The 18,327-nt window shown below is 37.6% G+C and overlaps 4 protein-coding genes and 1 long non-coding RNA gene across 9 annotated transcripts; 3 read left to right on the forward strand and 2 right to left on the reverse strand.

Moving 5' to 3' along the window:
- Positions 1-531: 531 nt before the first annotated feature.
- LOC111441717 (agamous-like MADS-box protein AGL6) lies at positions 532-1,923 on the forward strand. Its single transcript, XM_023078814.1, has one exon. The coding sequence runs from the start codon at positions 547-549 to the stop codon at positions 1,921-1,923; it is 1,377 nt and encodes a 458-aa protein (XP_022934582.1). The 5' UTR covers positions 532-546.
- A 298-nt stretch (positions 1,924-2,221) lies between these two features.
- Positions 2,222-7,140, reverse strand: LOC111441347. The gene is made up of 3 exons (XR_002710147.1): positions 6,987-7,140; positions 4,989-5,122; positions 2,222-2,525 (listed from the first exon to the last, which is right to left on the reverse strand). It is a non-coding gene; the product is annotated as an uncharacterized LOC111441347 (long non-coding RNA).
- On the forward strand, positions 2,461-5,054 carry LOC111441346 (transcription factor BEE 3-like). 2 transcript variants are annotated; one of them, XM_023078296.1, is made up of 6 exons: positions 2,461-3,286; positions 3,361-3,480; positions 3,559-3,624; positions 3,702-3,770; positions 3,856-3,933; positions 4,033-4,312. In XM_023078296.1, the coding sequence occupies exons 1-5, from the start codon at positions 2,969-2,971 to the stop codon at positions 3,931-3,933; spliced, it is 651 nt and encodes a 216-aa protein (XP_022934064.1). In that variant the 5' UTR covers positions 2,461-2,968; the 3' UTR covers positions 4,033-4,312. The 2 variants fall into 2 exon arrangements, with proteins under 2 accessions (XP_022934064.1, XP_022934063.1); XM_023078295.1 differs by lacking the exon at positions 4,033-4,312 and adding an exon at positions 4,746-5,054 and having other exon boundaries at positions 2,462-3,286.
- Positions 7,141-8,357: 1,217 nt separating the features above from the next.
- On the forward strand, positions 8,358-13,143 carry LOC111442023 (zinc transporter 5-like). 2 transcript variants are annotated; one of them, XM_023079266.1, is made up of 11 exons: positions 8,358-8,589; positions 9,248-9,440; positions 9,534-9,619; positions 10,622-10,706; positions 10,989-11,067; positions 11,170-11,300; positions 11,398-11,484; positions 11,562-11,674; positions 12,200-12,330; positions 12,498-12,611; positions 12,794-13,143. In XM_023079266.1, exons 1-10 carry the CDS (start codon positions 8,537-8,539, stop codon positions 12,608-12,610), a joined length of 1,071 nt encoding a protein of 356 aa, XP_022935034.1. In that variant the 5' UTR covers positions 8,358-8,536; the 3' UTR covers position 12,611; positions 12,794-13,143. The 2 variants fall into 2 exon arrangements, with proteins under 2 accessions (XP_022935034.1, XP_022935035.1); XM_023079267.1 differs by having other exon boundaries at positions 9,538-9,619.
- Positions 13,144-13,252: 109 nt separating this feature from the next.
- Positions 13,253-16,472, reverse strand: LOC111442024 (protein ABA DEFICIENT 4, chloroplastic). 3 transcript variants are annotated; one of them, XM_023079271.1, is made up of 7 exons: positions 16,270-16,472; positions 16,099-16,175; positions 14,797-15,010; positions 14,157-14,257; positions 13,947-14,075; positions 13,733-13,821; positions 13,253-13,580 (listed from the first exon to the last, which is right to left on the reverse strand). In XM_023079271.1, the coding sequence occupies exons 2-7, from the start codon at positions 16,150-16,152 to the stop codon at positions 13,433-13,435; spliced, it is 735 nt and encodes a 244-aa protein (XP_022935039.1). In that variant the 5' UTR covers positions 16,153-16,175; positions 16,270-16,472; the 3' UTR covers positions 13,253-13,432. The 3 variants fall into 3 exon arrangements, with proteins under 3 accessions (XP_022935039.1, XP_022935036.1, XP_022935038.1); XM_023079268.1 differs by having other exon boundaries at positions 16,099-16,187; positions 16,270-16,461; XM_023079270.1 differs by lacking the exon at positions 16,270-16,472 and having other exon boundaries at positions 16,099-16,249.
- Positions 16,473-18,327: the final 1,855 nt, after the last annotated feature.

The following is an 18,327-nucleotide window of genomic DNA, read 5'->3' on the forward strand; positions in this document are numbered from 1 at the left end:
AAAAAAAAAAAAAAAAAAAAAAAAAAAAAAAAAAAAAAAAAAAACAATAAAAAGGGACCTAAACCGTTAGTGAGGGCATAAATACAGATAATAAAAAATGATAAAAAAAATAAAATCTCCAACGGCCATCCTGATTAGTAACGAGAATCACCGCTGGCAGTGGGCGCGTGAGCGTAAAAATAGGAGGATCCCCACTGTCATTACCATCGGCACCGGCCTCCACTACAGCAGAATCCGATGGGTCAACGAACGTCTTTGACTGAAAATATTACACGAATTTTGCCACGTGGCAATAACATGACCGGCGGGAAACCAAACGGCTAAAAAGTGACCGGCAGAATATCACGAGGGAAGCAAGGTGACCGGCAAATTATCACACGAGCGAAACAAGGTGACCGGCGGGCAATTGGACTGCTATAAAACAGGGACGGCATGACGCTTGTGGAACCGTAAACCCATTTGTTGAATTCTGTCGGACTCTGAACTTGACCAAACTCTCTCTCTCTCTCTCTCTCTCTGCTTCTGGTTCTCTGAAATTGGAGAAGAATGGGGAGAGGAACACTGAGCCTTAAACTGATTTCCAATCCTAAAAGTCGAAGAACAACGTTTCAGAAGAGGAAGAAAAGTCTGATGAAGAAAGCTTATGAGCTTTCCACTCTTTGCGATGTTCAAACCTGCGTTGTAATCGCTTCTGAGGAATTCGAAACCTGGCCTTCCGATCGTACCCAAGTTGAGGCTATGATCCGTTCTTATAAATCCCAATCTTTCTGTAAACAGTCCGCTAAGTCTTCTTATGATTTGAACCAATTCTTCTCTGATCGCAAGAACAAAATCGTAACAGAAACGTCCAAATTGCGAGAGAAAGTTCAGAAAAGTAAGGACACCAACAGTGATCACTGCCTTGATTCACTGTCGGAACATCAATTGAAGGCGTTAATGGCCACTTTAGATTCCAAAATTGGAGTCGCTGACAGTATGATTGAGTTCATGGAGGCTGATTATGATTACTTAATCGAGGGAGCCGTTGAAATTTCAAGCATTGATAAACAAATCTTCAGTCCTTTGGAAACAGAGGCATCCCCTGAATTAAACATCTCAGAGTTAGGCATGGAAGCTAACTACGATTACTTGATTGAGGGAGACACTGAAATTTTAAGCGTTGATACACAAACATTAAGTCCTTTCGAAACAGAGTTATCCACTGAATTCGATGTCTCAGAGATGTTCATGGAATCTAATTACGATCCCTTGATCAAGGGAGACGCTAAAATTGTAAGCATTGATACACAAAAAACATTCAGTCCTTTCGAAACAGAGGCATCCCCTGAATTCGATGTCTCAGAGATGTTAATGGAGGCTAATAACAATCACCTGATCGAGGGAGCCGCTGAAATTGTAAGCATTGATACACAAACATTCAGTCCTTTAGAAACAGAGGCATCCACTGAATTCGATGTCTCAGAGATGTTCATGGAATCTAATTACGATCCCTTGATCGAGGGAGCCGCTGAAATTGTAAGCATTGATACACAAACATTCAGTCCTTTCGAAACAGACGTATCCCCTGAATTCGATGTCTCAGAGATGTTCATGGAGGCTAATAACGATCACTTGATCGAGGGAGCTGCTGAAATTGTAAGCATTGATACACAAACATCCCATCCTTTGGAAACAGAGTCATCCCCTGAATTAAACTTTTCAGAGACTTTCATGGAGGCTATTTACGATGACATGATCGAGGAACCCACTGAAATTCCAACATTAAATTCTTTGGAAACAGAGGTATTCTCTGAATTAGACATCTCGGAATTATTGGCCGGGTCAGGCGAGTTTGAATTCAATGTCGAGGGTTTTCAATCACTATTGGAGGACGAAGATCACCAAACCCTAGCTGAGAATCATTCCTTTATCTTCCAATCTTAAACCCACACGTGGGTCTTCATTTTGATTCTGATTCAAACATATTTTTTGGATTAGCAGATAGAGATTCTCTCTTTCCCTATCTGCTTTCTTCCCTGTAAATGTATTAATCTTAGTATGATGGAAATCAAATTTCAGTTTCCAAACTTTCTATTCTCTTCTCAATTCAACTGTTCTAACGATACCAAATGAAAATTGAACTAAATTCATCAATAACGCAATCTAACTCGAACAGATTCTAATGTTCATCAATGAACTAGTTTATGATACCTTAACAGAGCAAATTCATTTTTAAAAGCGAGAACTTTTAGTTCCATCAATGAACAATTCCTCCATCAATATCTATTATCAACACCAAGAACAAGACTCATCCAGATTGTCCAACACCATCCAACTCCAAAGCAAATTCATTCTAAAATTAGCGTTTACTTAGAGCTATTCATCAAACTTTATGTATGACAGATGTCAAATGCGTATTCATTTAAACATATAACGAAAAACAATAATAATTTGAAAGGGAAATAGATTCAAGAAAGAGACCTTTCTGCTTCATTTCATCAGTAGTCTGTGTAGCTAAGCTTCTGAAAAGAGAGCTTCTGTTCGTCCTGGAAAGTAAGGAGGAAGACTGGTAAACAAAATATGAGGGCAGCCATCAAAAGAAGATCCGAGATAAACAAAATCTGTGTTCTTATCTTCAATTTTCCTCTTTATGGCTTTATTACTTCCTCTTTGCACTAATATTTTGATCTCTCTCTTTCTCCTTTCACGAACAGTAGAAAATCAGACCAATCATACATGCTTACATTTGCCATTACATATTCGATAAAATGAATATCCTTATCATGGACCCTACTTATCAGGGAGCTTCAACATCAGGAAAATGAGGCTCTGTATGACGCAGATCCCAAGTGCTAATAACTATCCAGTAATGATCTTCATTTACTTAGTTTTTAAGGAAGACATAAATTACATCCACATCCAATTTGATCTAAGTAATTCATATAAGTAGCTAGCTAGCCTAGCCCTGAAAGCTTTGAGAAACTCAATCATGTCAGAGTTTAGGCAAGACCTGCATCAAGAAAGGGGCTTGAATATAGAAGTCCTAACCCAGTTCTCTAATATGACAGAGAGCATGTTAGAGGGTGGATTGGAGAACTTATTGGGCTACCATTTCCAGTTACCAGAAACCACAACTCCCAGCTCACTATCCAATTTTCCTTGTGTTACCTTACTGAAATGTCAGAACGAGTTTCCGATAACTCGAACCGGTCTACTGGTAGATAACGCTCAAGAAACCATGAAGAGAAAAGCAAAACAAGAATCGGAAAGCAACTCAGGAGCGCTTTGTGCAGCCAGGCCTTTGAAAGCAAGTGTCAACTCTTCAACAAATTGTTTCAGTTGTTTTGAACTTTTAGTTTTCTCATTTCTTTGTTTACTCAGAACTTGGGAGGAGGAAGGAAAAGAAGGAACTGTGAGAAAGAACAGGAAAAGCCTGCAGAAGTAGTTCATGTTAGAGCAAAACGAGGTCAAGCTACAGATAGTCACAGTTTAGCAGAAAGGGTATATTGCTGAATTATAAAATGTTTCTTCCAAAACACTATTTTTTTAGAGATTGATTTCTTGTTCTTCATATTTCAGGTGAGAAGAGAGAAAATCAACAACAAATTAAAATGCTTGCAAAACCTTATTCCAGGATGTCACAAGGTAATTCTTTTTTCTTGTCCTGTTTACCAAAACGTTGGAACCTCAATTTCAAACAAAATCTCCATATTATTTTGCAGTCAATGGGTATGGCAATGGTGTTGGATGAGACAATCAATTATGTTCATTCACTACAGAATCAGGTTGAGGTGAGGAACATGGTGAACTTTTCGTAAGTATTAATAATGTTTTACTCTAATAGCACTGAAATATTTACTTTGTTCTTGAATTCAGTTTCTTTCAATGGAGCTTGCAGCTGCATGTTCCTCTTTAGGCATAAATTTTGGCACGGGAGCTATCAGAAAAGCTTAGGTACTCCCACAATTTCCCAAAAGTTTAACTTTTGACATTTTACTTTCTAATAATGAAACGTTGGGTAAAACAGTGCCTACTTTAACTGATTTTGTTTAGGAATCTTCTTCTGGAATGGTGGGAGGAAGATGCTTTTTTCTTTTTTCATTTTGAAAAGTAAGCTACCTCCTTTATTATGACAAAGAAGTACGACTAGGAGAATGAAAAAAACTGAAAGAAACTTATAGACACTCATTTATTTCAGTTCACACAAGTTCTTCACTCACCTCACCTTTTTGTCTTCATGTCTACTTCTTCGAGAGATTTCTCAAGCCCACCGCTAGCAAATATTGTCCTATTTGGATTTTCTCTTTCGGGCTTCTTCTCAAGGTTTTTAAAACGCGTCTACTAGGGAGAGGTTTCCACATCCTTATAAAGAATGTTTCGTTCTCCCCCGAAACCGATGAGGGATCTCACAACCTACCTCTAGATAATTTCTCTCAAGAGTTCGAGAATTAAATGAGAATCTGCCATTCCGACTGAAGAAGAAAAGAAGCAAGGCAGGAAAGGGGAGGGGAGGGATGCCAAGTGCAGTGATACTGATAGATCAACAGAAAAACGGTGTTGATTGGCCAGGGGAACAAGGGTAGGAGTGGGATGGGTTTAAAAAGGAGAAGGATAAAAAATAGTTTTTGTCCAGACTTAACAAAAACATCTAAGAATATGGTGGATCAATTGAGCCATTTTGATTGGTCAAAGCTAAAATCCCAGGCAGTAAAACCATATATTAATGTTGAAGTACTGATGTTTAACCTTTAAGCATAACCCTGCAGGGAACAAGATCACATGAGGAACAGGCGACAGAGAAATAGATGAGGAAATGATAAAGAGAGCACAGTTGCTTCCACTTCAGTAAGCCCTTTTGACTGCAAATGGGGCATTTGATATCTCTAGGCAAACAAGATAGTGTTTTCTCACAAGTCTACAAAATGTCGAAAACAAATCTATCAGAGAGTGATGTATCAATTTTACATCATACTGTAAATTGCATAAAGCAGAACAGGGCAACCAATTACCTAATATTGGCTATGTCTGATGTGATTTTGTTATCCTGTCTGCAAATCATGTCTACTTTTTTAGACTGTGAGTTTCACATTGTACTGTCATTTGATGTCTTCAGCCCATAGCTTAGGCTTTTTAAAACCTTAAACTACCAAATGAAAAGTAACTACATTAGCAAATGCCCCCTATATTTTTTAGTAGGATAAGATAACTGTTGGATCAATATCAGATAATATCAGATCAATAAATATGAAAACAGATATATTCTTAAAATCTGAAGCAAAATATGCAGAACAGGATTTAATCATGAGCATAAAAAGTAACAGTTTGATGTAACAATTAGCTATACAGCAGATTTGATGTAACAGCCCAAACCCACCGCTAACATATATTGTCTGTTTTGGTCCATTACGTATCGCCGTCATTCTCACGGCCACGTTTGTTAGGGAGAGGTTTCCACACTCTTATAAGCAATGCTTTGTTCCCCTCTCCAACCGATGTGGGATCTCACAATCTTCCCCTCTTGGGGGCCCAGCGTCCTTACTGTCACACCGCCTGGTGTCTGGCTCTGATACCATTTATAACAGCTCAAACCCACCACTCATAGATATTGTCTGTTATGGCCGTTACGTATTTCGCCGTCAGCCTCATGGTTTTAAAATGCGTCTGTTAGGGAGAGGTTTCCATACCCTTATAAGCAAATTTTAGTTTTAATTGATCACCATTTTCTTAGATATTATCATTGTGTGGTTCAAGTTTTCCAAATAAGATCATGCATGTGTATTATACAGTGTAGTAGCTGTATCTCCAGTGTAAATGAAGTCAATTTACAGTTGACTCAATTGACAAAAACAGTTGAATTGTATTGATACAGACAATATCATAAACTTTTGTAATGTGTCTTGCTCTTGAATAATTATTATATGTTGAAACATTGAATGATTTTCAATACAAACAATACATTTAACCGAATTTCTCTTAGATATTGTACTTAGTACTAAGATTTACTCTTCCCCAATGATCCACAATAGAATTCAGTGTACTTCATAAAGTTTATATGAGCCAAAGGAGCTCTACTTTTAAAGGATATTATGTCCACAGCTTTTACTTTTTAGAGTGATATGAGTAAAGAAAGAACAGATTCATAGACAGATGTGTTGGGCAAATTTGATCCACAATGCTCACTCTATGTTACTTTCATTTGTCTCAATACACAAATCTGGCACAAACACAACAAAATATCCATAAAGAAAATATATGAAACAAGAGTTGCAATTCTGGGGCCACATAAGAACACACAAAATACAGTATATGGACTAAAATTAGAGTGTGTAAAGAGGGTAATTTGCATATAAGTGGCTATTGATTGGCCTGTCCCAAACCCAAAAATTGCTAGCTTAAACGCAAGCCACATCTTGACCCAGCAAATGATTACACCTACCTCTCAACCTTCAATGGAAGAAAACCTTGGAAAATCAAATAAATCAAGCCCACAATAAATAAGAACATAATGCTTTTACATGATTAACAGGTCTGTCTGCTAACAACCGGGCATTGCAGACTTCATCAGGGACGTCTCCTACAGGATGTTCAAATCAAAGTGTGTGGACCGATTGCAGATACTCTCTAAAACCCACTTTTATTTCACACCATCTTTCTCTAAAATCCAAAATTCCACAAAGTTTAACTCATTCTTATGACACACCCAAATGGAATGGCTCTCTCCTTCAGGTAAGGAGGAGAATAAGTGGTGTTTAAAGAACGAACACCAGCTGGGAACAACAGATATACAAATTATGGAAGACCCCACAAATAAATTGAACAAAAACAAAAGAAAACAGACAGAAATTATAAGGGGGTCTAGTCTAACCGAATCGGTCCTACAGACAAACGATTAGCAAACAGATCCAGAGGCCATGGGCGATTAAAGAGAATGAAACTGTGGGGGAATAGTCATTGGGTCATTTCCGCAAAGACAGTGCATATACAGAGGTGGGGTTTGTGGGGCTTACCGATGCAACATCAGGACCGAGCAGAGTGGGCTATCGGTATCATTTGCCTTATGGAATCTCTCTGAATCCTCAAAACTGTACCAACCATTTGCTTACATGATCTGAGAATGGCAATATGAAAAGTCTTTTGAAATGTTGAACAACAGATTATCTTGCGGTGGCGGGAAATCGAAAAGTAATTTGTTTCTTTTTATTTTTTAACCCTACCAAACAATTCCTGACTGTTGGGCTTCAAAACGGCCCAACTATATATTTTATAAACAATTCCTGACTGTTGGGCTTCAATACGGCCCAACTATATATTTTATTAACAATTCCTGATTGTTGGGCTTCAATACGGCCCAACTATATACTTTATGAATAATTCCTGACTGTTGGGCTTCAACACGGCCCAAATATATATTTTATAAACAATTCCTGACTGTTGGGCTTCAATACGGCCCAACTATATATTTTTATAAACAATTCCTGACTGTTGGGTTTCAATACGGCCCAACTATATATTTTATGAACAATTCCTCTGTTGGGCTTCAACACGGCCCAAATATATATTTTATAAACAATTCCTGACTGTTGGGCTTCACCACGGCCCAACTATATATTTTTATAAACAATTCCTGACTGTTGGGCTTCAATACGGCCCAACTATATATTTTATGAACAATTCCTGACTGTTGGGCTTCAACACGGCCAACTATATTTTTTAAACAATTCCTGACTGTTGGGCTTCAACACGGCCAAATATATTTTATAAACAATTCCTGACTGTTGGGCTTCAGTACGGCCCAACTATTTTTTAACCGTACCAAACAATTTGACTATTGGGCTTCAACACGGCCCAACTATTTTTTAGCCGTACTAAACAATTCCTGGATGTTGGGCTTCAGCACGGCCCAACTATTTTTTTCTTTTTATCTTTTAACCGTACCAAACAATTTGACTGTTGGGCTTCAACACAGCCCAAAACAATTTTAGCCGACTAAACAATTCCTGAATGTTGGGCTTCAACACGGCCCAACAATTTTTCTTTTATTTTTAACCGTACTAAACAATTTGACTGTTGGGCTTCAACACGGCCCACAAAAAATTTAGCCGTACTAATTAATTCCTGGATATTGGGCTTCAATACGGCCCAACTATTTGTTCGCCGTACCAAACCATTCCTGGATGTTGGGCTTCAATACGGCCCAACTATTTGTTAGCAGTACCAAACAATTCCTAACTGTTGGGCTTCAACACGGCCCAACTATTTTTTAGGCGTACTAAACAATTCCTGGATGTTGGGCTGACACGGCCCAACTATTTTTTATTTTTTAACCGTACCTAACAATTCGACTGTTGGGCTTCAACACGGCCCAAAAGACTCGACAGTTGAATTTGGGGGAGAGAGAATCGTCGGTCTACTTGCAGAAGAAGAAAGTTGAGTGGGACGGTGACACGAAACGGAGTTGCAGAGCCAAAATGCAATGAACTCTTTTGTTTCTCAATTGACCTCCTTTTAATTCCTCAGCCGTCGACGGCGTTGATTCATCGGCGGTCAGCTTCGGAAAATGATGTCACCGGGATCAATGTCTCAGGATCGAGGATCTTCTCCTCATTTCAGGTTTTCTCTATATAAATTTCCGATTTTTTTCTTCTGTTCCATTTGCATATTGTAGTCCCAGTCCTCTGGTTCTTCCCTTAGCGAACTTGGGGGTATAGAAGAAATTTAATTTTTTGAATCTTACGGTTGCCGCTACGTTTGAAATGGGAAATTTCTGCTCTGGCGTAATTGGGATTAGTCCGTAGTTTGGGACACTACCGGTTGAATTTGGATGCCTTAGTTTTCTACTTAATCTTCTCACCAGCTCCACGGAGCATGAATGGTAACAAACATGACATGTAGTTCAAGCTTTATGTCAATTTATTTGTGGGAAGTGGCTATAATGAATATGGAAAGAGATGAATCGCTTAAGTGAAAAGATTACACAGCCTAAATCACCATGCGAATCCTCCAATTTAGTTAATGGGGAAAATCAGTGATTAATACATATTTTCCTCTTCCTGTGCTCAACACGCTCATGTTCTGGCGAACATTGGTGAACAATTTCTTGGCAAAATAATTCTGAATGCTTTTATTGATTCAATTGACTGCTATTTTATGCTAGTGTAGATCAGACAAACGGGTTGGTTTATGTATGCCTACTAGTATAAAGTTGTATCCATCTTTTATCTTATTGTATGATTGCTATTTCATGTTGGCGAGTTGACCTTCTTTGCAGGCATACACCGTTGCAGATAATCCACATGCTTGGAAATTTCTTTCGGATATGGTCAATCTATTCAATGTATCGCTATTTTTCTCAGGCTGGAGCTTCAGTTGTACTTTTTCTCTTTTGTTGTTTGGGCCCAGCAGCCATTATATTTTTGACTTTGCAAAAGCCATGGAAGGGAAAGCCCCTTCCAAATACCCAGGTGAAATAGGAAAGTTTTGGTATAAGAATCAAATGTTACAACCTTCTCATATTATTTCATCAGTTGTTTATTTGATCTAACCTGCTGTTTTAGGTAGTTCCTTCTGTGATAAATGGTGGCATAACAGCTTTGTACTTTATCTTGTGGGGAAAGGGTATTAAAGCCTGTGGACCTCTGAGGTGGGTGATAAAGATACCACTTGATCTTCTTTTTGGCTCATACACGTATAATGCATAGGTGCACAATTTGCTTCAATTTACATATTAGGTGGTCGTGTTTTATAGAAAATTTAGCATCATTAGGAGGTCATGTTTTATAGAAAATTTAGCATCATTAGGAGGTCATGTTTTATAGAAAATTTAGCATCATTAGGAATTGAAATGCTAGAACTACAAATTGTTAATAGAATAGGAAAGAATTTCATTTTAGTTACAACTGTAAGAAGGTTCAGTACTTATTACTGAAAACTCAAAAAAAGTTACAAAATAAGAGACCCTACCTTATTATTCTTTCCCCTTGGTGTATTATGTGCAAGTGTGATTTACTAACTTTTGAATAATTTATTTCTTGATCGGTTTGAAAAAGATTTTGGTTCATACTTCTATATGAATTTGATGTCTTGGATCTTCCCTCACGGCATGTGTTTCATTATTTGTTCAGATATTTTGGTGAAAGGGCTTAAAAGAACAATTGTGTTGTGTAGTTCCTAATGTCTTTTTCAGGTGTTGCAATTGGGAAGAAACGAGATGTTCTTTTTTGTACGTTTAATTTGGCAAAGTTGAGAGGATACTTGCTAAACTAAAGTCAATTAGTTCAGTTTACTTTTTTGTAGAAATGTCGTATCAGTAGACTGTCTCTTTTGCTAATTTGTGCAGATGTTGTTTCTTGTAATTTTTTCTTTTATGTTATGAGGGTGCAGAATTTCTTTTTTCCCCTTTTTTTTTCATACACAATACTTTTATCAATAAAGTTTTGTTTTTTAATGAAAAGAAAATGAACAAACCACTCTGCATTCTTCTAACTGGAACCATGAGTCATTTGGAGCTCACGTAGACAGTGATTTAGGAATTTATAAAGGGATGGAATGGGAATATTTATGGATGCTTTATTTCTTGGCCATATATATTTTTTCTTGCCTTCTGTCCTCGCAATCCATTTATTTATTATTATTTTATATCTAGGGCTATACTTGCCGAGTATTCTGGTGCTGTCCTTGGAGTGCTTTCTGCCGTTTTGTATGGTCGGAGGGGCTTTGTTTGGAAAAAGGTTTGGTTTAATCTACATGTGTATTCTTCGGCGTCTTTGTATCCATTTGATGCTGTTATAGGCAGCCAAAGAAATGAGGGCTTCAATTCAATATATAATTTCTTTCTAAGATTCTGCTCAGATTTTGTTAGTTCTTTATTGTTATGTCATCCACATATCTACAGTAGGTAGGTTGTGCTTTTTGTGAAGTCTTCTTCTAATTAGGCCTGCAGTTTAAATTCAAACTTGAGATTATTTCAGTTATAGATAAATTACCAGATTCTCCTTGAAATATCATATCAGGTTGGCGGTCTCGTTGCAATGCTGGTATCTTTCTACTTATTATCACAAGGGTGGGCCATGGCCACACATTTTCCCTTCTATATCCTTTGAAAGTTCTATTGGAACTGTTTTTTCACATATTAGTTGCGATTTGTGTGTCATTTTCCCGTCAAGTATTGTTGTTAACTTAACCTGAGACTACCTGCTAAAGATGGTTCTGACGCTGAGAATCAGACAGAAGAAGTGTTGGGTTTGAAAGAAATGGCAATTCCTATCTTTGCAGGAATTTTATCAACATTGAGAAGGGTCATTGCTCGGCGTGTTTCACTTAAGGTGTTATCTAATATACAGTTTACTTTGTATTCTTCTTTTTGATATCGAAGCTACCAAGGCCATTCTGATGTGAGATTACCTTTACAATACGCCTCAGAACCAACTTAAAAGACGACTTCATTCTATAACAATGGCTTCTGCGACTTGTTTTCTCTTTCCTATGGCCATGTGGGACATGATAATTGTAAGTTTCAGCAATATTTCATGAATACTCTAATTCCCGAATTTATGTTTGATTTTTCTTCATTGTCATAACTTCAGGGATCAACTTCGGACAACGACAGAGAGCTTCCTTTCTCCACTTGGGCATTTATAAGCACTACAATATTCGGTGTTATTCTTATATTCTACGTTGACAGCATTGCTGAAGAGAGGTAATGATATAAATCAAAAAGTAATGGGGATTCCAATGATGGAAACGTTCAGTATTTGTCCTCCATTCTCCCCTCTTTCATTCTTTACTAGGCATGGTAAACACCTAACAGTTACATGTTTCGTTCTTCCCCGAAGCCAAGGATTATAACCTCCCAAGTCCAAACAAGAAATTAGCTAAATACTAATTGAGCATGGGTTGTGAGATGAGTGGTTAATTGGTTGTTGTGTCTTACAATTGTTCAAGTATATCCTTCTACATTTTGGAAAGAAATGAAGATTGAACACCACGGATTGCTCATATCACATGTGTACATGTATATATTTGAAAAGAGACAAATAGGATTTTCTGTTATGGGAAATAGTGTTTTATTCAATGGCCGTGTCTGTACCGTCTTTATCTGCCAACTATACTGTCACGGACATCCAGCTAAAATTTGTAGAATTTTTACATTAGATTACAGACTATTCATCTGTTTCGTTCATTTGAAGACTCTGAAAATGACAATACTCTTATTTATTTGTAGATTGCACATGGTTTTTTCTTCTCCAAGACATTTGGTGGTAGCTGGTGGAAGCATCATTCTTCTGGAGATTGTATACAAGATGGATTTTTCTCTAGTTGGCTTTGTTATCTGCTGCTCAATTTTGGGGTTTGGTATGCTTAAGTTTTCGTCTACTTTGTTGTTATTGCCCGAATCACTATAAAGAACACGGATTAAATTTGACCCTGTTCAAGCCATTTGATCCATCTGTTTTCTATCCACTCTTCCTATGTTTTTGATTTATTCAATTGGATTGACTAAATACCAAATGCCAATGTAGGGATACATGAAGCAACTTCTTTAGACCGCAGCAGAAAAGATTCTTCTCGGAGTCATGATACATCAAATGGACTGTTGGACGACCAAGATCAGCTATCTTCCCTACCAACCTGATGTACGTTCGTATTACGCTTAGCTTTATTTTGTTTTCATGTTTTAGAAGTTAGTGAACTGTTGCATCATGTTAGGGACTTGAGAAGTAATATTTGTGTCGCTTGAATCTTGTAAAACTACCGATCTCTATAGTGCAACGGCCATGTTAGTAAATGATTGATATTCATTGGTATTGGCATACAGTTAGAGAGAACTTTGTGAGCTTAATCAGGGATCCAAGAATGGATGTTTTGTGACTGTTACCCCGAACGAAGCCTTTGTTTTATTTGGCTGCCAACCGCGCTGCACTCTAATGCATCATGCAAATGGACACATTGGTCTCGCATTCCTTGCCTTAATGCCGAGTACGGTCTGCTTTGCAAGATGCCTCAATTTTTTTGCTGAAAATATGTAGCGGTGACCAATTGTAAGGTCCTTGAAACTTGTATCCTTAGCCTCTAATTTACATCTTTATTTGATCTGTACTTTGTACTTCACACTTTACTGATCTATAGAGTGATGATAATTTTCATATAAAGGAATTTCTTTGTTCTGTCTTTCTTTGAGGAAGTTCTTGGATCGTTCTTTTAGATTCCATTCATTCGAGTAGCTAGCGCTTCTTGGTCATTACGAAACTTGGAAGATTGGACACTTCTAATGCTATGGTTTGAACCCAAACATAGATTTGCAGGCATCAGATACTCGGAGAGCAAAACAATGGAGTTTACTAGGTGCTAAAACTTTGCATAGCTTTCAAGTTCTGATGACATTTGCTAATAAGAGCTTAGAATAACAAATCCTGAAGAGATGGGTGAAGCATCAGTTGAGATGTATTCTGCCTTGTCACGTACCATGTTTCGCAGGACCATCTCTATGTGTTAATGCTTTGGTGATAACATGAATGAGGACTCCTATGGGGCAAAAGAATAGGCAAAGAGACACAGAATGTCGAGTTTCTATTTGATTTTCAACTCCGTCGTGGAAAACCTGCCTGCAAAATTCAGAGAATTCTTTTCCTTTTAATGTTACGAAAGTTTCGATTTTCCTCGACCACTACGACCGCTGTTAGCAATTTTTTAAAACTAACAGCATAGATTAACACAGCAATTTCCAAGGCAACTAAATGAAAAGGAAGAGAGAAACCTTGCAGCAAAGAGATCAACAACCAGCAGGTGAATCCAAGCAGAGGCTAATGTCATTTCGCTAGAGAACATCTTCAAAATACCAGAGAGCTGAACATACACAGTGCCACAGACAATGAGTTGAACAATACAATACAATACATGGACTAAAACAAAACGAACCCATACGATATCTTCGAGACGATAATTTCTCAAATGATCAAATAAATACTCACCTCTGGCAGCCAATATTTGCTTGCAAAAATAAGCTGCACAGTTTCTGGTGTCCAAGAAAGGTACAGAAGATATGCATATAGAAGCCCAAGCACCACATATGGTATGTTACTTTGCATAGATCTCTTAGTCTGTAGAAATCAAAAAAATGTCCTAATAATTACTGTGGAAGTGGCTTTGGAATGCAGCAAAATAGTTCAAATTTAGCATACCAATTCTGATTTAGGAGCCAGAACCATGAGGCCATAAAAGGGTAGAACAGCTATTGTACCTAAAGTAAAAGCATTGCTAGCAACCTGAGCGTTAGCCAACCCTGTAAATGAAAACATAAAATCGTTTAGAAATAACAGTTCGTCACAGAAGAAAGGAGATTCTTCTTGATCTTTAATTCAATACATAAATTATTTGGCTCTCTTCGGTTGGCTACATGTTGCGTATTAACAACAATTCCCACCCGAGTAGATGCATCATAAATCAAAAAATGATCCTACGAAGACGAAACCATATAGAAATGATAGACTCAAAGGCCCTGAATATATCGAAATCTACAAAACACTCTAAGAGAGGGTATGAAAGATCACGAGATGCTGACAGGAGAGAAGATCTGTAGGACTTTTTGAAGGATGTTTTTATCATGTTCTTGCAAGAAGCAATAATCAACGCAAACAATCTTTTCCATGATATTACAGATCATAGGCTGTAAATTGGACAGACGAACGAAACATGTATCATTCTATTGAGGAGATTCACAAAACAAAACGTCGATAGTCACAACCATTCAACAGAGATGATTATATCTACTCAATTCTAAAAACATTCAGTAATTTAGAAGTTCAAAGGGCAAGTGATTACATGAGGCATGTACTCCTCCACGAACTTTCTTGGACAAATCCACTCTTGCAAGTTTTGGTTTAATAGCAATTCTTGATCCTGTAATGAAACTCCAGTTTCCTGACACATCTGCAGTCAAGTCATGAACTGATAGGCCTAAAAGATCAGGCCTATAACTTCTTGTCGAGATAGAAGATCTTTGGCCAAGTCTGACATCACAACAGGGCTTTGTAATCTGCCCCAAGTTTTCAACAGCAAATGAACTTTCATGATGTGGAAACTCCAAAAGTTGGATAAAACAAAGCTACAAATCTTAAAGCATACAGAAAAATCAAAGAATCCAAGCAGAAGATGGATTAACAAACAATTATAGGGTCAAAGAAGTGTTCCATATGCAAGTGACAGAGACCATCCAAGCTTAACAAGGTCACAATTAGACAAAATTCGAGGAAAGAGCCAACAAAGGCTACGATTAACCAGAAAATTAAAGTTCGTAAGCAGCTTAAGCCCACCGCTAACAGATATTGTCCTTTTTAGCCTTTCCCTTTCGGACTTCCCCTTGAGGTTTTTAATACGTGTCTGCTAGGGAGAGGTTTCCACACCCGTATTAAGAATGCTTCGTTCTCCTCCCCAACTGATGTAGGATCTCACAATCCACCCCCCTTCGGGGCCTAGCGTCCTTGCTGGCACACTGCCTCATGTCCATGTCCCGAAGAGCTTCCTCCTCACTGATACATCGTTCGGTATTTGGGTCTAATACCATTTGTAACAGCCAAAGCCCACCGCTAGCAAATATTGTCCTATTTGAGCTTTCCTTACTGGGCTTCCTCTCAGCGTCGGCTAGTGAGAGGTTTCCACACCCTTATAAAGAAAGCTTCATTCTCCTCCCAACCGACGTGGGATTGTTGAAAGTGAGCATAAGCAAGAATAGAAGCACCATGAATCATCAATATGTACTTTAAGCCATGATCATACAAGTAGTTCAAGAATGTAATAAGAAGATCTTCAAAATTCATGACACAATACTCAGTTTGAGACTAGATTTGTAGACTTTGTAAGTTAATCCAACTCGAATTTGGAGCAAAACCAATCCAAGAGTATATTTCCCCCTTCATTTTGGGATTGATTTAACCCAATGAACATTATAGACAGTGAATTCCCAAATCATTAAACAAGAAAACCAAGCACAATATGTACTTCCAGATTCACTTGAAATCTAAATTGGGAAGCAAAACACCACGATTTCAGTATCACAACTCCGTATAGATTAAGATACACAGATCTGAGAAAAACAAACAGATAAGAATCATCAAGAAAACGCACCTTAATTGAGAGAGGAAAACTGGGAAGACAAGAAGAATAAAGAGAGAAAGCCATGTTGTAAAGAACGATAATGGCGTCTTCATCAAACCCTAGAAAAGTTAGTGAGTTTAAAGGGAACAAGGAACTAAAAAAGCGATCGACAGAAAGTTTAGAGAGAAAAAGGAAGCGTACAAGTTTGGCACTTAGAAATTAGAAGAAGAGGTGTTGGTCTGAAAGTGGTGTTGGTGAGTAATGCTTATCGTCTCCATTGTTGTCCTTTCCACTTCTTCTCCACTTTCCACTTTTTGTTGGTTTGTGATGAGACCCATTTCTGAATTGCTTTTCCTGTTTGCTTCACACCCATTTTCACAGTAATCCCTCAACTATATACTCTCCTTCTTCCACGCAATAAGCTCTTATTGACTCCGCTCAAACCCCTCTTTCTTTTGTTTTCTTCTGCAACCTTAAGGGCACTGCTACCGTAGATATTGTCTTCGTTGTGTACCGTGGTTAGTCTTACGGTTTTACACACGTGGGTACTTTGCCCTTTTATTAATTTATTGTTCTTTCTTTTATTGTTATTTCCATATTATTTGTAATTTATCATATTTGTGTATTCTGCAAATGATTATAAATAAGGGAAGTCTCATCCTGATTTAGGTGGGGTGGATTCAGCAAACATTCACATGGTATTAGAGCCAGCTTAACAATCCTGATCCTTTCTTCTCTATGGCTTCTGAATCCTCCTATCATCTTCTTCCTTTCAATACTCTAATCCATAATCAATAGGATCACAATCAAACTTTCTTCCTCCAATTATCTTCTTTGGAAAAGCCAATTTCTCTCTCTCTCTTTGAGAGTCTAAGACATGTCGGGCTATATTGATGGAACTATGGTTCCATCACCTCGCTTTGAACCAGAAACCTCTTCAACACTCAACCCCAAATATTTGGTGTGGAGAGCAGCCGATCAACGACTTTTCTGTCTCCTGCTCTCCTCTCTCACCGAAGAAGCCATGACTGTTGTTGTTGGTCTCTTTATTGCACGTGATGTTTGGCTTGCGTTGGAAACTACGTTCATCCATCATTCGAAAGCTCGTGAACTAAGACTCAAGGATAACTTGCAACTGATGAAATGTGGCACCAAACTTGTTGTTGAGTATGCCCATGCCTTCAAAACAATTTGTGACCAACTTCATGCCACTGGCAGACCCGTCGAGGACATTGATAAAGTGCACTGGTTTCTTCGTGGACTCGGCACCGAATTTTTCAGCTTTTTCTACTGCTCAGATGGCTCTCAGCCCTATCCCCTGTTTTATAGATTTAGTCTCTAAAGCTACAAGTTTTGAGTTGTTCCCGCGCTCCCTTAAGTCTTCCATTCCTACAGCATTACCATATCCCTTTTCAACTAATATGGGATCTCACAATTCACCTTTCTTGTGGTCAGCGTCTTCGCTAGCATACAGTCTAATATCTGATTCTGATATCATCCGTAATAAATCAAGCCCATTGTTAATATAATGTTTATTTTGGATTGTTATGAACCATCGTCGACTTCACGGTTTTCAAATGCGTTTATTGGGAAAAGGGTCTAGCCTTATTCCGACTAGTGTACACATTGCTTATTGACTTGTGTTTAAACTTTTTTTTTTAATTTTTTTTTTATGATTACTCGTACCATGATCGGATAAGAAAGGAAGAGAATCCACTTAATTTTCATGTGCTTCAACGGTACATTTCGAGATGATGTGACTTGTAAAACAATCAAAACTACCCGTCGTGCCTACCACACGTGTTCTAGGTGCCTAAGTCACATATAAAGAAAGATGTGTCACATGCTTTGTGTCTCGGAACGAGGAATCAATAAAGTCCATGAGGATTAACTTCAATATTCCTCTCGAATTAGATCAAAATAAATTGAATTACGGTACCTACAGCAAAAGTGGTTTTTGCAAATTTATCATAGAGATAATAATATTTAAATTTACTTGACTCTGCTCGTGCTGTGAATTTTATAGTCTGATTAAACTTCTTAAACTATTTGTGTTGCTTATTCGAAATTGAAAAAATAAAAAATCATAATGAGAAGTAATCAAAATTAAAATGTCAATTTTATAAATTATTTTGAATCGAAATACGATCTAAATAAAAATAATAATAATAATAAAATATATATATATATATATATATATATATGCGATAATTACTAAATACTCCTTTTATATTCCTAGTTAACAAGAAAGGGTCATTT

The sequence above is a fragment of the Cucurbita moschata genome, unplaced genomic scaffold (genome assembly GCF_002738365.1).
Source record: "Cucurbita moschata cultivar Rifu unplaced genomic scaffold, Cmos_1.0 Cmo_Scf00004, whole genome shotgun sequence".
Lineage (NCBI taxonomy): Eukaryota > Viridiplantae > Streptophyta > Magnoliopsida > Cucurbitales > Cucurbitaceae > Cucurbita > Cucurbita moschata.

Coding starts and splice junctions, on each gene's coding strand:
- LOC111441717 (XM_023078814.1), top strand. CDS start 547: ATGGGGAGAGGAACACTGAGCCTTAAACTGATTTCCAATCCTAAAAGT.
- LOC111441346 (XM_023078296.1), top strand. CDS start 2,969: ATGTCAGAGTTTAGGCAAGACCTGCATCAAGAAAGGGGCTTGAATATA. Junction 3,625..3,701: donor TTATTCCAGGATGTCACAAG/GTAATTCTTTTT, acceptor ATTATTTTGCAG/TCAATGGGTATGGCAATGGT. Junction 3,771..3,855: donor CACTACAGAATCAGGTTGAG/GTGAGGAACATG, acceptor TCTTGAATTCAG/TTTCTTTCAATGGAGCTTGC.
- LOC111442023 (XM_023079266.1), top strand. CDS start 8,537: ATGATGTCACCGGGATCAATGTCTCAGGATCGAGGATCTTCTCCTCAT. Junction 11,068..11,169: donor GGCCACACATTTTCCCTTCT/ATATCCTTTGAA, acceptor ACCTGAGACTAC/CTGCTAAAGATGGTTCTGAC. Junction 11,485..11,561: donor CCATGTGGGACATGATAATT/GTAAGTTTCAGC, acceptor TCATAACTTCAG/GGATCAACTTCGGACAACGA.
- LOC111442024 (XM_023079271.1), bottom strand. CDS start 16,152: ATGGCTTTCTCTCTTTATTCTTCTTGTCTTCCCAGTTTTCCTCTCTCA. Junction 13,822..13,946: donor GCAAATATTGGCTGCCAGAG/GTGAGTATTTAT, acceptor GTGTATGTTCAG/CTCTCTGGTATTTTGAAGAT. Junction 13,581..13,732: donor GTTGATCTCTTTGCTGCAAG/GTTTCTCTCTTC, acceptor TGAATTTTGCAG/GCAGGTTTTCCACGACGGAG.